We start from the raw sequence: 15,724 nt of genomic DNA on the forward strand, positions 1-15,724 counted from the left end.
CGATAGGACTGTTTATTGAATCGAACAAGTTCTTCCTTAGTCCAGCCGCCATCATAAATATCGAAGCTTTCTAGTGCTTAAACATTTTGAACACGACGATATTCCCAATCACGTAAGTTTGTGTTCAGATAATTTCAGTAACTAGGCAACTTCTGTATTAGTCTGTACTAACTCACAATCCCACTAGGAATGTTGATGTGATGTCAACGTACCGGGTCTCGGATCTATTGTCAATAACTTAAAATACATGTAATCCTTATCAGTCAACGCGTTCTAGTTTAATCTAATTCGTGTTATAAGTAAGTAGTTTTATTCACTTTATTGCCTAATCGCACAAGCAATACAGTAGCAACCACTCGGCAAAACCAAAACGAAACATTGGGGTCCATTAGCTGAGGATCAACTTAAACAGCTAATTTATCTATTTAAAACGTATGTTTTAATTATGAATGCATGTAGTCTAAGAAATCATGTTAATTTATTGCTTTGCTTCTATTACTGGCAACATCATACGGCGATGTTATTTGATAGTAGTATTAATTTACGACCGCAAGTGTGTACCGCGAACGATTGAATTACGTACGCCGAAGGTCCGTCCGACCTGTCCGTGACACAATTTTGCACAATAGGGATGATACGAGTTTTGGGGACGTCAATTTATAGGGCAATATTGTGGATGATGTTGGTTGTTATATTTTTATACTCGCGAGTAAAGGGGTGTTTGTTTATGAGTTGATACAGTCGGCAGCAGAAGGGGATGAGCTGAGGTCAAAATGATTTACACAACTTCTTAATAAGTAATCGTGTGTTTTTTGAGTTTCTTTACCCCTTTTAGCTCGGATTTGGATAAAAACTTGGTACGTAGATAGTTCTTGGTACGTAGGTCGTGGTGACGATCCGCGAAAGGCTGCTGGTAGAAGCTGGATGCGTCTAGCCGAGGACAGGGCGCAACAGCGCTCATTGGGGGAGGCCTATTTCCAGCCGTGGACTGCTATAGACTGATGATGATGATGATGATGACGTAGATGGATCACGGAAATAACACCAAGGCTATTTATTCCGATATTTCCACGGGATCGGGATATACGCAAGTATTCCGAAATTCCAACCGCTCGAGGTCTATTTATATTGCAATAATTTTTGAAAATTCAGTACAATTTCCGAATTTCAACTCAACTGCCTCACCTGGAGCTTGGTTCACTACCACTCATTGATAAATTTTATGTGACAGATATGTATGTATCTATGATGGGTCCATATCGGCTAGCATACTTATTAAAAGTCCGAATGTAATGTTTTTCAGAATTATCGTTTGCCGTAACTCTTTTTTCTCTGATTCCAATATTTAATTAGTCAGAATTGTTATAAAACACACCGGACCTAACCTATAGTTTTCTATAGCATGACCATTTTTATTTTAGGTTTCAGTGGGAAAGAAAATTATGGCAAACGATGATTCGGACTTTGGCGCTCTCATCTGTGATAGGTACCATCTCTTTTCTTTTCATCAAATAAACAGACTCTTCATCACATTTTATCTGACAGTAGGCCCCGTAATGTTCACGGGAGCGAAGCCACGTTTAAAGGCTAATTGCAGTATAAAATCATTTAAAACATTAATTACATTTGTAACATCAATAAATGATCATTAACTTAAATTAGAAAACGTTTTAAAATAGTCCACTTTGACGTCAAACTTCGCGCTGCGTAATTGCATCGATGATTCCCCAACTCCGTTATTAATATTTATTTTCATTACGTCCTTTTATCAATTTAATATTGTTCACTTTCCTGTTTGTTAGTTTTGCACGCACATTAAAGCTGAGGATTCAATTTGCTCGAATTTAATTCCAGTGCTGTTTATGTTCGCGGTGCTTCGGGTTGTTTTTGTAAACATTTACCTGCTGCATTGTTGGTTGAACCTTTTCAGACGTTGGGTTGCAAAAGGTTGCTTTAACACACTGACACTAGAGTCTATGTTGTAAGAAAATGTTCTTAGACTTTGGTTATAGTCATCGTCCTAATTGCCATGATATACTCTTATTAGGCATCTATACCAAAGTCTAAGAACTTACACTGTGTCTATACCACGCGCCATATAAATCTGCCTAAAAGTTCATTATTGACGCATTTTTGAGATACATTTTTTATGCGACGTCTTTACGTTACTTCCGGATTGTGTTCGAATCGCTTAACGGTATAGTGCCTATTCAATTATTGGAATTATACCTTTATAGTTTTTGTGGTACTATAGTCGTGGCAATGAACTTTTATGCAAAGTTAGGCGGCGGTAGGTATAAAGTATTCTAATAACGCCACTTTGGCTTTTTTTCAGTAGGTATTCCAAACCAAATATAAATTTATTCCACCAAATAAAAATATATTATCATAATATATTTTTGTATCATTCAAGATAAAGTATTTACATACATACATACAAATATAATAATATATTTTTGACCTAGTCAAGTAAGCTTAGCAATTGTTTTGGGTATGCAACGGATTTAATTATATAGATAGATACTTAAATACATAGTATCGTATTTTCATACAAATATCATATCAAGCTTCGTAGTCACTCTATAATAGGTCAAATATTCAACACAACCATGTTAATATACATGCTAAAAGAGTCGGCTCGCGTACCAAGGGTTCCGTACATCTCTAAATAATAGGAAAAGACAAATAAAAAAAATTGATATTAGTAAAATATAGGTATGTGTGAGAGTAGCCCTTAATAATGTTTAAAAATATTTTTTGTCAATTTGCATGGCTTTGGGACAACAAAATATACTGTGGAAATTTTAAGAATGTCGCTCCACCAACAACTGGCTGTAAAACCTGTGTGACAGTCAGACGGCCACGTGAGTGCCAGCAATTGGACTCCGTTTGGACCCTTCGGGTCCGTTTTCCCATAGTATAGTAGTCAGATTTTAAACAGTTATTTATATATAGAAACATGAATGAATTTCTATACTACAACTAGCTTTTGCCCGCGGCTTCGCTCGCGTTAAATTTGGAGTAAAATACATTTACTTTCTGCGATCCTTTTTTCGGGTTTTGATTAATTTTTCGGAGGATTATATGGAAATACAAATACAGACAGATTTTCTTTTAGACAGATTACCTACTCGTACACTGTAGCTGCACTAACACTTGACTCATTTTTTTCTCTGAAGTAGTAAGGAACCAAGGCTTACGCATTTGCGGCTTGTAGTTTGTTTAACACGTCATGCTTGTATAAAATATTGTAAAAAGCATCATATATTGTCATTTTATTAACTGTAATGTAACATACTCAAACTACGACTTAAATATTGCTAAACTGAACCTTTCCCGCGGCTACGCACGTGTATTCCATTAGGTCGTTGAATTGAAATACCAGGATTTTGTTAAAAACTTATGCTATGTCCTTCCTCGGGACTCAAACTATCTGTATAGGTACCCAATTTCATCTAAATCAGTTCAGGGGTTTAGACGTGATTGAGTAACAAACATCAGAGATTTATAATATTACTAGCTTTTGCCCGCGGCTCCGCCCGCGTGGTATTCGGTTATCGCGCGCTGTTCCCTCGGGAACTGTGCATTTTTCCGGGATAAAAAGTAGCCTATGTCACTCTCGGGTCCATAAACTATCTCTATGCCAAAAATCACGTCGATCCGTCGCTCCGTTACGGCTTGAGGCGGACAAACACACAAACACACTTTCGCATTTATAATATTAGTACCGTAAACTGCTTCAACTTTGCCCTCTGGCCCCAACATTGCCTGATTCGATTTAGAGTCGATAACTCAGCACCCTTTAGGTTTTTAAACTTTTATTCCCCCGTAATAATAATTCCCGTGTAGATAAAAGTTTAAAAACCTATAAGAGTGCTAAGTTATCGACTCTAAATCAAATCAGGCAATGTTGGGGCCAGAAGGCAAAGTTGAAGTAGTTTACGGTATGTATTTAGTAAGATTAGTGTGAGGTGATTATGTACAGTCGAACAAATTGAATCATGACCCAGGATGGGACCTTTGTGCTACTAATGTCATGTTGACATCCCATACTTTTGTCAAGGAAATCATAGTGAAATTGATTATTAAAAGGTTCCACCCTGGGCCATGATTCAATTTGTTCGACCGTACATCAGTTTACCAAAACCCTACTCGTCATGTCACTCATCATCGTATGAAGTCTGGTTTCGTCGCACACGCGCGTGCGCTGGTTATTGTTTTATTGCTCTCACGATTTTACTTCGAAAGTGACGGGAAATTATTTATTTTCGCTCTAAGTTTGTCTCTAACTTAATTAACTGGTTTCCGTTCTTAATTGACGACATCCGGAATTTATGTTTCCTTATGGAACGGTTCTGAGTGTAAATGAAGAAATATCGTTGTTTGGTGGTATAGTGGTACTTTAGGCTTTAAATGCGTCATATTGCTTGGGGAATTTAGACTGTATAAGTATAGTGGCCGTGAGAAAGAGCATCTGTAAATAATGTGTGAATTTGACGCCTGATATTATTAGAGCTTGTCTGAGCTCTGACTCGCCCCACACTCAACAAAATCTTTTAAATAAACGTCGTGTTTTGTCGTGGCGCATCAGAACGGTATCGGTTTCATACATTTTATATGGTTGCGTTGACGTTGTGCACAGGCAACACGCCAAAATTCGTCTGGAACAGACGCGTAGGCCTGATGATGTTGATATGGTTGCGTTCACATTTATCGGATGCAGTGTGTTGTGACAGCTTGTGTTGTGTCGCATCAAAGCTATAGAGAGAGAAAGAGACTGAGAACATCACACACAACACAACGTGACAGATAAAATGAATGTGGCTTAACGGGGAACTAAATCCCAAATCCCCGTAAGACTCAGGCGGCAGGCATAGGCAAGTTCTACCTATCTAGTCTACTACCTTTTCTTTGATAATTTATATAGTAAAGAAAATATTTAATTAATCAAAACTAAGGATACACATTAAGAAATAATAACCACATATAAATAACCACCTTTAAACGAGCATTTTTAAATATTTATTCATTCCGAGAATCTCGGAAACGACTAACGATTTCGATGAAATTTGCTGTAGTGGTTTTCGATCCAGCTTGGTCTCATCTCTGGAGATGGAGAAACGTGTTTTAGAGTTAAAGTGTGAAGCTCGGTTGCCCGGGTACTTGTAACATAATTGGATTTCTTTGTTTACGTTTAATTGAGAGCGGTAAACAACTCGCGCATCGCACGTGCATTAACCTGCCATAAAAATGAAAAATGGCTGCTTGCTTTCACCCTTATGCTGGCATGGTTGCATAATTGTAGACTCACCTTTGTTTGTGTGATAGGACTGGGTGGCCAGCGGTCGATCGCAAACTACGTCGATTGCTATTGGTCCAGTCGATCGTAAAGCAGAAAAAAAACATGTTTACGTAGCAATTAATAGCCGATTCGGCAAAGATTTCCCCTTTCTCCTTGCACTACTTCTCTGGCTTCGGCAGAATATCGCCAGTCCGGCTGGATTCGCTCCAAGTAGTCCCGCCACCTCCTATTTAGGCCTACCTCTGCTCCGTGTCCGTCGCATGGAACCCAATCACTTGGTAATACGGATGCATCAGACCGGAAAGAAAAAAACTTAAAAAAAAACTTCTCTATGCATAGTATTCTTTCTTCAATTTTAAATGGGACCAAACGGGAATTGTATCCTCCTAAACAATTTTTTCAGATTTGTATGTAAATAACCGGATCCAATCAGAGATAATAGAAAAAAACATAATCCAATTGAAATCTCATATTATGAAGTCTGTTAAAAATTCTTCGAATGGAACTAGATATTCCTAATTTAGTGAACCAACACAACCAGTTCATAAATTCGAATGAACATAACCGCTAATTACCTACCAGACATACTAATAAGTTCTTGGGTAATTCTACAGACCACGAAATAATGATTTAAAAGCCAAGTGAGGATCGGACTCACGTACGAAGAGATACATACACGCCATTATTAGAAATAAGATTTTCATATTATTTTTCTATTTTTTACTTTATTATGTCATTTTTGTTGCTACAGCGGCCACAGTAGGTATACTGTACACCAGTGGGCAACTGAAAATTTCAAAATGTAGCTGTTACGATTCTAAAGATTCAGAAACCAGACCGATGAATAGACTTGGTACCCTAGTAATATCCGCGTTATCACCTTTTGTATCATCTTCGTCCTCTAATACGAGTATACCCCACTGCTGGGCACATGCCTCCTCGATATGAGAGGGCTTCAGCTGTAGTTCTCACGCAGGTCAATTATGAATATGGATATCTATTTTTGTCTAATTTCTTCATTGATTCAGATTTTATTACGACGATTTTGGTCACCGAAAAGTTAATGATAAAAAAATTAAATCCCGCACATAAATTTGAATCCGGGCTCAAACCTACGCTGTACAGGAGAAACCATAGCTTAAACCACTAAACTACCACGGCCTAATACCCTTTGCAGCTTTTGCTAAACCTTAATGGAGTAAAAATTTGAGACACGAATAATTCCGTAAAAATACTCATGACGTTATGTTATGAAGTCATCAGAACCGGAACGGTGTGAATGACGGACGCTAAGAATATTCTCATGCATATTAAAATCCTCATTTAATTAAATAATTGTTTACCCTCGGAGGAAAATGCTAAATATAGAACTAATAAAAAGAATAAAAGTGTTATCGTGAGTGTGTGCTTCCAGAATCGATATCACAATTTGACCTCTCCCATTTATAATGAATGAGCACATATACATACTTTTGTGGTTACAAATTATCAATGAAATATAATAGTCTTGAACCGTGGTTTTGAAGTAAAATGCAATACGGTATTTGACTAGTTTTATATAAGTATTTAATAAATTAAAGCTTGATAATGCAATGCAACAGAAAAACATTTCTAAAGATACCTTTACATTTAATAACATTTTATGTTAAAGTAGCATTTTTTATGTCTAATACACATAGTTATTGTGTTAACCTGTCGAGCATTTTTGTAAGTTTTTGTTGTACTAAAAAACCGATATTAATGGTTTACAGGTTAGGTTTATTACATAACAATCCTGTAAAGTTGACAATGTAGGTAGATCAAATGACCATGAGGTGTAACAACATAATAACCCAAAAAATACTTAAATACGCGTTCATATTATGATACACAGTCTTAAATGTAAAATATGTTCTCCATTACAGTCCTTTGATGTCCGTCGTTCAATCAAAGTTGCGTTCGTTTGAAATACGCTTTTATCTTTACCTTTCTCTTTCATTTGATGTTTCACTTCGTTTTATGGTTTCCTTCGTCAAGGATACTTCCTAGTTCATTTCCGCTGGGGAACAAGGGTTCCATTCTATAATCATTGACCACAATGTAACAATGTGCTATACTATAGCTGCCTGCGGCTTTGCTCGCGTTATTTAGCCGTTTAGGCTTGGCGTTGATGAGTCAGTGAGTCAGGTCTTCTCTTTTTATATAGTACTTATCCCACTAATATTATAAATGCGAAAGTTTGTAAGTCTGTTTGTTTGTTACTTCCTCACGTCTAAAGCACTAAACCGATTTAGATGAAATTCGGTATACAGAGAATACGGTTACGGTAACGGTTAGTACTGCATAAGACAAAATTGTACTAGTACAGTCAAGTGCAAAAATAAGTATCTATTCGAACCACTCAAAAATACGTTACTACGGCCTTATTGCGTCGGAATAAGAGTCTTTGGTACTTATTTTTGAAACTGAATAAGTTCATATTTTTACACTTGACTGTACCTAACTACTACGAAAGATTGACAAATAGAAATAGGTAGTAATAAATTTCGACGTGTAAACCAGTAGTATAGTATAGGTAGTGCCACAGAGTATAGGTCACGCACATAAGAACATGGCATGTAATGACAGCGGTATTTTGACATTCACTCATTTATTTCATTCATTCTCCTTTCATGCAATCAGTAGGAGCCGTGTGTGTAATAAATAATTCACTCTCGTGGCACTACCTATTTATAACGATACTAGCTTTTGCCCGCGGCTTCGCCCGCGTTGAATTCGCTTATCGCACGCTGTTCCCTCGGGAACTGTGCATTTTATCGGGATAAAAAGTAGCCTATGCCACTCTCGGGTCCATAAACTATCTCTATGCCAAAAATCACGTCGATCCGTCGCTCCGTTTCGATGTGAAAGACGGACAAACATACAAACACATATACCTTTGCATTTCTAGTATTAGTATGGATGTGAGTTGTGTGTGTATGCGTGCCTGATTGTCTGGGCTTGTTTGTTTGTTTATACTCTTTATTGTACAAAAAGGAAAAACAAGAAGGTTACATCATCATCATCATCATCCCAGCGTATATACGTCCCACTGCTGGGTACAGGCCTCCTCTCAGAACAAGAGGGCAAAGGTTACATAAATGGCATTAGTGGCTTGTGAATCGAATGCAAAAAATGCGACAGCATATAAAGTCCCGTTATGTTATGACAATACGATCGCTGTCAATGTTTGCGATTAAACTACAGCCGGCAGTCGCAGTTAACTCTAAGACAAACAAGCCGGCGTGAGTGTTGTCAAACATTCATAGGTACATTTTTTGTAATCATTCGATGATTCACGTCCCAGACACCGCGGCGGGTTGAATGAAACGGATGTCAGAGTATGAAGAGTTTTTACAAGCGTTTATTTTTAAACCCCAACGCAAAAAGAGGGGTGTTATAAGTTTGACCGCTAGCTATGTGTGTCTGTGTGTGTTTCTGTATGTGGCACCGTAGCTCTTAAACGGATGGACCGATTTGAATGCGGTTTTTTTTATTTGAAATCAGGTTTTTGTACTAGCGTGTACCCGCGCCTTCGCACGCGTAAATGAGCGGGCCACATCGCTCGAAGAACAGAGGGCCTACTCCGAAATTCGAAAATGGTAGTTCGTATCGTACGCGTACCGTCCCTCTCACGCTCGTATTAAATAGTATAAGTGTCAGAGGGACGGAACGACACGAACTTCGATTTCCGAATTTCGTAGAAGCCCCGCAGGTAACCGTTGGGGGAGAAAAGTCCTCGAGTGGCGACCACGAACCGGAAGACGAAGCGTTGGCAGGCCTCCCACTAAGTGGACTGATGACTTCGCGAGAGTTGCGGGCAACCGGTGGATGCAAGTGGCGATTTCTTTTTGGCGTTCTAAGGCTTTTGTTCAACAGAGGACGTCTTCTGACTGATGATGTTTGTTTGTATGTCTGTTAAGGTCAAATTTTACTTGTTGTAAGTATTCACTCACTTCTAGTGTATGGATTGACTTGAAATATTTGTACAAGTTTGTACCATCAGCCAAATAAGTAGTCTATTAATTTTTAAACAAGTTCCTGTCAAATGAATATGTCACTAAAGTCGAACTTTCAAGTTGACAGACACGTTTAATGGCGTTATTGTTTTATGACATGCAAACGACTATCAAATTTAGGGTGGTAGACCACATATTTGGCTGATGGTACCTATATATCATTTGTATTAAGTAGAACGGAAGTACCGCCAGTGAAAATGGTTGTAGGTATTAACAATGATTACCTACTTCTACTCTTCTTAATAATCTTACAGACCCATCACCAGCATTCAGTACACACAATTCTAAAATCACCTCGATAGTTCGCAATTCACATCAAAAGTTAAAAGCTATCAATTTCAAACTGTAATTAAAACTGTGAGAACTTTTAGGCTCCTATAACTAGTGGAGTTACGCCAAGAGCGAGCGAAGTGATACAATGTGTCTTTAGGGCGGTAAATAAGAAATTACGAACTAGAGTATATTAGAAGCCCCCCTAACCGTCCTTCCCGCTTTCTTTATTCTTTTTTTAAGCGCTTTTCGCGCTTTAGCCGCAGATTAGATTGGGAAATTTAGCGAATGGAAAAATAGCTTGCAGTAAAATTCGATTTTCGGAAAATCATCGCCACACTCCTTTTACTTACTACTAAGATATTTTGAGACTTGCTACAAATAAAAAAAGTCATTACGCTCTTGGGCGTAAAAAGCTCGTATCTCAATGTGATAATGTAAACAAAACTGAACCTTTGACGCATATAGGTAGAATTCACTTAATAAGAGAAATAAATTATGAAATACAACCTCTTAAAGAACTGAAGATTTTTCATACTGACATTCTCCCTTCCATTTTCCGACCTATTTCTCGAGCGACCAGTTACAACCGTCACAATAACTGATGACTCGTCATCACCAGTGGTTGCGCGGTCAAATAATTGTAATTAAGAGGTCCCTTAAGGACGATTCGTAGAAGACGGATGGGGTCGGAACAGCTCTACTAAGGGCTCTACAGAACTGTATAATAATAAGTGGAATAGAAATGGTAAGCGATTGCGGGAAAAAGCCAGTTATTAATAACTATTCTATCAGTAACTGTTCTCTCCACATCATGCGATTATCTTTTCATGCATTCACTCACAGTCATTATTGCGTAAAGTTTCTATGCATGCGTCGCATCTGTCCCAGCTTTACTTTTTCTTTTTTTTTCCCGCATCCGGGCGCATGGTTGCGGCAAGCGACTGCGTGCAAGATAAAAGGAATTTAAATATAGAATCAGGAAAATAACAGCCAGTATTTTGTTGTAATTATGGTTAATATTCTTCCGGTATAGCGTTTAAGGGGACTACAACATTGATGGACAATTTAACTTTTATTCGTCTTTTTGTTGACTTGTTTCTTACTTTATTTTCTTATTTCGTTTTTTTTTACGACTTTTATTTTTCTTTCTTTTACAGGAGCTGAAGCTAAACCACGATTGTTTCAACGAAGTTTAACTTTAATTATCCTCATGGTTTCCTGTAAGTTTTTATTTTTCTTTTATGTTTGATTTATTTTATTTTACTTTGTGTTTTTTTTTATATGAAGTGTCTGTCTTATTGTGTTAGAAATATGAGAAGCTGTGTTTTGTAGTTATCGCGTCTGTCATATGGCTAATGAAAGTTGCGTATATTTCTTAAGTCAGTTAAAATATCTTACAAGATCAGGGTCACCACTTTCCTAAAAAAGCGTTAGTAGCGTTCTATAAAAGCGTAAACATCGCAATTCCGTAAACCGGCTCGTGCAATATCAGAGCACTAAGTGTAAGTTTAGTGTTTACTAGTTGTTGCTCACGATTCCGTCTGCGGAAAATTGATTTATCGACATCCCGCGTGACCTATCCAGGTTTCCATTGTTTCCATACCGAACGCCAACCAGATAGGTTCAGCGGTTTAAGCGTAAAGTAATAGATAGATAGAGAGAGATAGAGTTAATTCCGTATTTATAATGTTACCTTGTGTTAATTTGTGTTGTCCCCTGGGGAACTGTGCATTTTTCCGGGATAAAAAGTAGCCTATGTCACTCTCTGGGCCCATTAAACTATCTCTATGCCAAAAATCACGTGGATCCGTCGCTCCGTTTCGACGTGAAAGACGGACAAACATACAAACACACACATTTTCGCATTTATAATATTAGTATAGATTAGACTATGTATGTGGGGTGCATCGGAACAGCGACATTCAAAGGTATCTCGGAGAGTTGAAACACGTGTCCGGATATTATTGTTTGTAGTGGTGGTTCTGATTGGGGTTAAGGGGTACTAACCCTTGCTGCCGCAACACACGAGTCTCTTTTCTCACTGACAAAATTAGTTTTATCAATGAGGAGTTAAGAAGCACAATGTCGTGAGTACCTATGAAAAGTTATAAAACTTGAATAAAAGTTTAAAAGTTCTTGAAATTTAAAAATATTCCAAGTAAAACACTTGAAATTCCAAAAGAATTGACAGAATGAGTAACTTATACTGAATCACTAAATTTGACACTGAAGCGATTCAATTCCTACTCAAGTTAAGCGTCATGGTACGAAAACCGCTTGAAGATGGCTTGAAGTGAGTGAATGAAAATGTCTGTATCGCTGTCGCTGAACCGTGCTTTAACTGAATCGCAAAAGTAACGTCGTGGTACGAAATAGCGATGCAGTTCAGTTTAGAGTCTAAACTGAATCGTATTAAGAGAGCGTGGTAGGCCCCCTGAACCTATGATTGAATATAATAAGAAATAAATACTGGCATATAACTATCTTTTGTTTTTTTCTGTTACAATTTTGCATTTATGCTGGAACTGATATGCTAACGTACCTACGGTCACTGATTTTTTAAGTAATGGATAAAATTGAGCACCGTTCTGTCATAAATATTTGCAAAAGAAGGGGTTAACACAGTTTATCTAATTCTGTCTGCACGTATGTTTTTTTATGCAAAGTTAATTTAATCCACGATGAAATTTTTAGGAATTTCCACGGATTTTTGTGCGAAATCCTGGAATTTCAATTCAACTGCTAGACTACCATCAGCCAAATAAGTAGTCTATCAAATTTAAACAAGTTCCTATCAAATGAATATGTCGCTAAAGTCGAACTTTCAAGTTGACACACACATTTATTGGCATTATTGTTTTATGACATAGCGACTGTTTCTCAAAAAGTTGTACATTTAAAAAAAATCCTGACGCTATTTCACCACAAAAAATAAGTATTTTTTTTTTAATACGAACCCTTGTGGTAAAGGTGAAAAAAGGTCAAATAATCTTTGTTGTTGGATCCAATAGAAAGTTTTGATGTAGTTACAAAATTACGATTTTTTCCTCACAAGATTTCGTGACGTTTTCCTGACGCCAAGAAATTTTGGATGTTTTATGTAGTTTATGTTTTATGATCTCGCCCTTAGGGTTAATAATTTGTTGACAAAACTGAATTCTTGTCAATTTCATGACGACAACTTTTTGAGAAATACTCATGCAAGCGATTATCAACTTTAGGAAGGTAGTCCACATATTTGGCTGGATGGTACAAGCCGCAAGTATAGGCTTGTATTTAGATAAATCGTCGAGAAGGTCCTGCGAGGAGTCTGCGGTTGCCATGACAGCTGCAGCCGCTCCGCGAAGGCCGATCGATACTGCAGGCAGTGCCCTATGCCATTATTTGTATGATAGTATTCTTTATTATGCATCCCGGGTTTAGCTAGGTAAATGCAAAGCAATTCTATGGTGTTTAAAGTTCCCAATCCGCACTGGGCCCGCGTGGGAACTACGGCCCAAGCCCTCTTATTCTGAGAAGAGGCTTCTACCCAGCAGTGGGTCGTATGTAGGCTGCGATGATTTGATGTGTTATTGCAGGTCTGAGTTCAAATTTCATACAGATCCATCTAACTTCCATTAAGCTGTTTTAGTTGGAAGGAGTAACAAACACAAGCAACATCAAACTTTCGCATTTAATTAAACTATAAGTAATATCTCTATTTCATTTCATACCTAGCCTGTTACCCGCGACTCTGTCCGCGTAGAATTCTTTCATCGCTATCCCACCGGAACTATTCCATTTCCCGGGATATAAACTATCCTATGTCCGTTCCCGTAACTACCTAAACTAAACTATCTGTGTACCGAATTTCATCTACATCGGTTCAGCGGTTTTGACGTAATGGAGTAACAAACAAATATTGACAGACTTACAAACTTTCGCATTTATAATATTAGTGGGAAGCCGTGGTGGCCTAGTGGTTAGACCTATCGCCTCTCAAGCAGAGGGTCGTGGGTTCAAACCCCGGCTCGCACCTCTGAGTTTTTCGAAATTCATGTGCGGAATTACATTTGAAATTTACCACGAGCTTTGCGGTGAAGGAAAACATCGTGAGGAAACCTGCACAAACCTGCGAAGCAATTCAATGGTACGTGCGAAGTTCCCAATCCGCACTGGACCCGCGTGGGAACTATGGCCCAAGCCCTCTTGTTCTGAGAGGAGGCCTGTGCCCAGCAGTGGGACGTATATAGGCTGGGATGGAATATTAGTGGGATAGTAGGATATTATTAGCCTTAAGCTGTATTTTATTAAAATTGTAGTAAGGAGACAAAATATCGTAGTGTGAATGATGGCCTACCCCTAGCAAGGTGTTGTAAGCAAGCAGAAACAATGAACTCAATGACAAGGTCCGATTGCCGGGCTCGGCTCGGCAGAAATATAAAGAATGCCTATTGTACATGGTGTTGGTTGATGACGATAGAACTATTTTATTGTGATTCGAATATATGTGTTATTGTGACAAAGATATTCGCAATTCATAGTTTACTAGCGAGTCAACGCTTCTAAACCAGACGCTTCAATGTAACGTTGAAAGGATAGAATGTTTAGTGATATAATAACAGAAGATATATTTATAATTAATAAAATAGTAAATGGTTCTAATTAACTATCGCCTTCGCACAAATGCTTTACGTTCATTTCATATTATATACATATATTGTATAATATTTTCATAATATTAAACCCAATCTTAATTATCCTTGTATGTCGTAGCTTTATTAATACATTATACTTGGATCCATGGAAGTTATACTAGTTGTTGTTATGGCAAAAGTAAATTATATCACGTAAAATTATACGGAGAACATGAATTGCTAATTCAGCAACAAAGCAACAATTGGTAATAAAACGTTTCAATTCTTATTATATTGCTTATTAACTCGTTTCCACAATCGCTGGCTTCTTATTCTCCATCAAATTATGAGTCCACATGATTAATGTTACATAATACAGAATGTATTACATTGTATTCAAAACAAAACGTTCTGGTATCAACATCTTACATTTATTGTTGAGTTGATACACGTTAAAACGGATGTCATAAACACAATACTTGTACTGTGCGACATCTTAACGAACGTGGGTGACGTTCGCGCGAGGACGCTATGTTTTATCCATAGTTAATTTATAGCTTTTATATTATAGTGCTTTAATCTCAAAAAAATGAACTAACAGTACAATACAAGTACTGACTTACTTGCATTGTTCTAACAGCGACTTTTAGGCGAATCGTAAAAAGTGAAGTTTTGCGTTTCAACCAGAGATCTGCTAGGATGTGTTGCGAGAGTTTTAAACCAATAGAAACGCTTCATTTACCTCGTCTCGGTCCGCTCAGCTGTTTCCATTAAAGCGGTGCTGTGCGAGGATATGTAAAAAAAAAACTTTTTATTTCAATAATAAATACACGTACATTACATTAATTAACTACTAAACTAATCCTTAATTAATAGGATTGTTGCAGTCAATGTTTATAATTTTACTTGATTATTTGGAATGAATGGATACAATAATTATAATTTTTATTTAAGGTGGTAGGTTTAACCATCGCACAAAGATATGCAAAAAAAAAATTAAGCGTTCTATTGGTTCATGAAAAACACATCCCTCGGAATGCAATACTCCTCGCACATCTCCGGTTGCGACGCAGCCTTAGCCACGTTCGTTAAGATCTGTCGCAAAGTATATTACTCGTACTCGGAGTATAAAACTTGTATGCTTCGGCCGTGGCTCATATAGGATTCGATATTTCAATGCAGGTACATTTTTCGCAGCAATTTTTTTAACTTTTGATACAAGCGTAGACTCTAGGTATATTTACTGTCATCTAGCCTAGTTATGTATACATACCAAAAAATCAATCCGACCACTGCAAGTGGTTAAAAATAAACGAGTTAAAAAGATTGTAGTTAAAACGGAGCCCGTATAGGATATCTACATCGTCTGTTTGTCTGTCAATCAAGTTTTGCATTTTCATCAGAGATTATACCTACATGTAAGTATCAAATTTTTATTCAATCGGAAATCGGATCACTGGTAGTGGGTATAAATGTACATAATCACAGGATTTGTT

The 15,724-nt window shown here is 37.5% G+C and overlaps 1 protein-coding gene across 2 annotated transcripts in view; it reads left to right on the forward strand.

The window, feature by feature from the left end:
• The window catches only part of LOC141439595 (tumor necrosis factor alpha-induced protein 8-like protein), an 88,906-nt gene that overhangs the window by 14,404 nt on the left and 58,778 nt on the right, over positions 1–15,724 (forward strand). Inside the window, exon 2 of one of the 2 annotated variants that reach the window (XM_074103887.1) lies at positions 10,770–10,832. The exons of the other annotated variant lie outside the window; for it this stretch is intronic. Coding sequence (XP_073959988.1) covers positions 10,823–10,832 — 10 coding nt within the window. The 5' untranslated portion in view covers positions 10,770–10,822. The remainder of the gene's footprint in view (positions 1–10,769; positions 10,833–15,724) is intronic. 2 annotated transcript variants of the gene reach the window in all.

Source organism: Choristoneura fumiferana, chromosome 21 (assembly GCF_025370935.1).
Source record: "Choristoneura fumiferana chromosome 21, NRCan_CFum_1, whole genome shotgun sequence".
NCBI lineage: Eukaryota > Metazoa > Arthropoda > Insecta > Lepidoptera > Tortricidae > Choristoneura > Choristoneura fumiferana.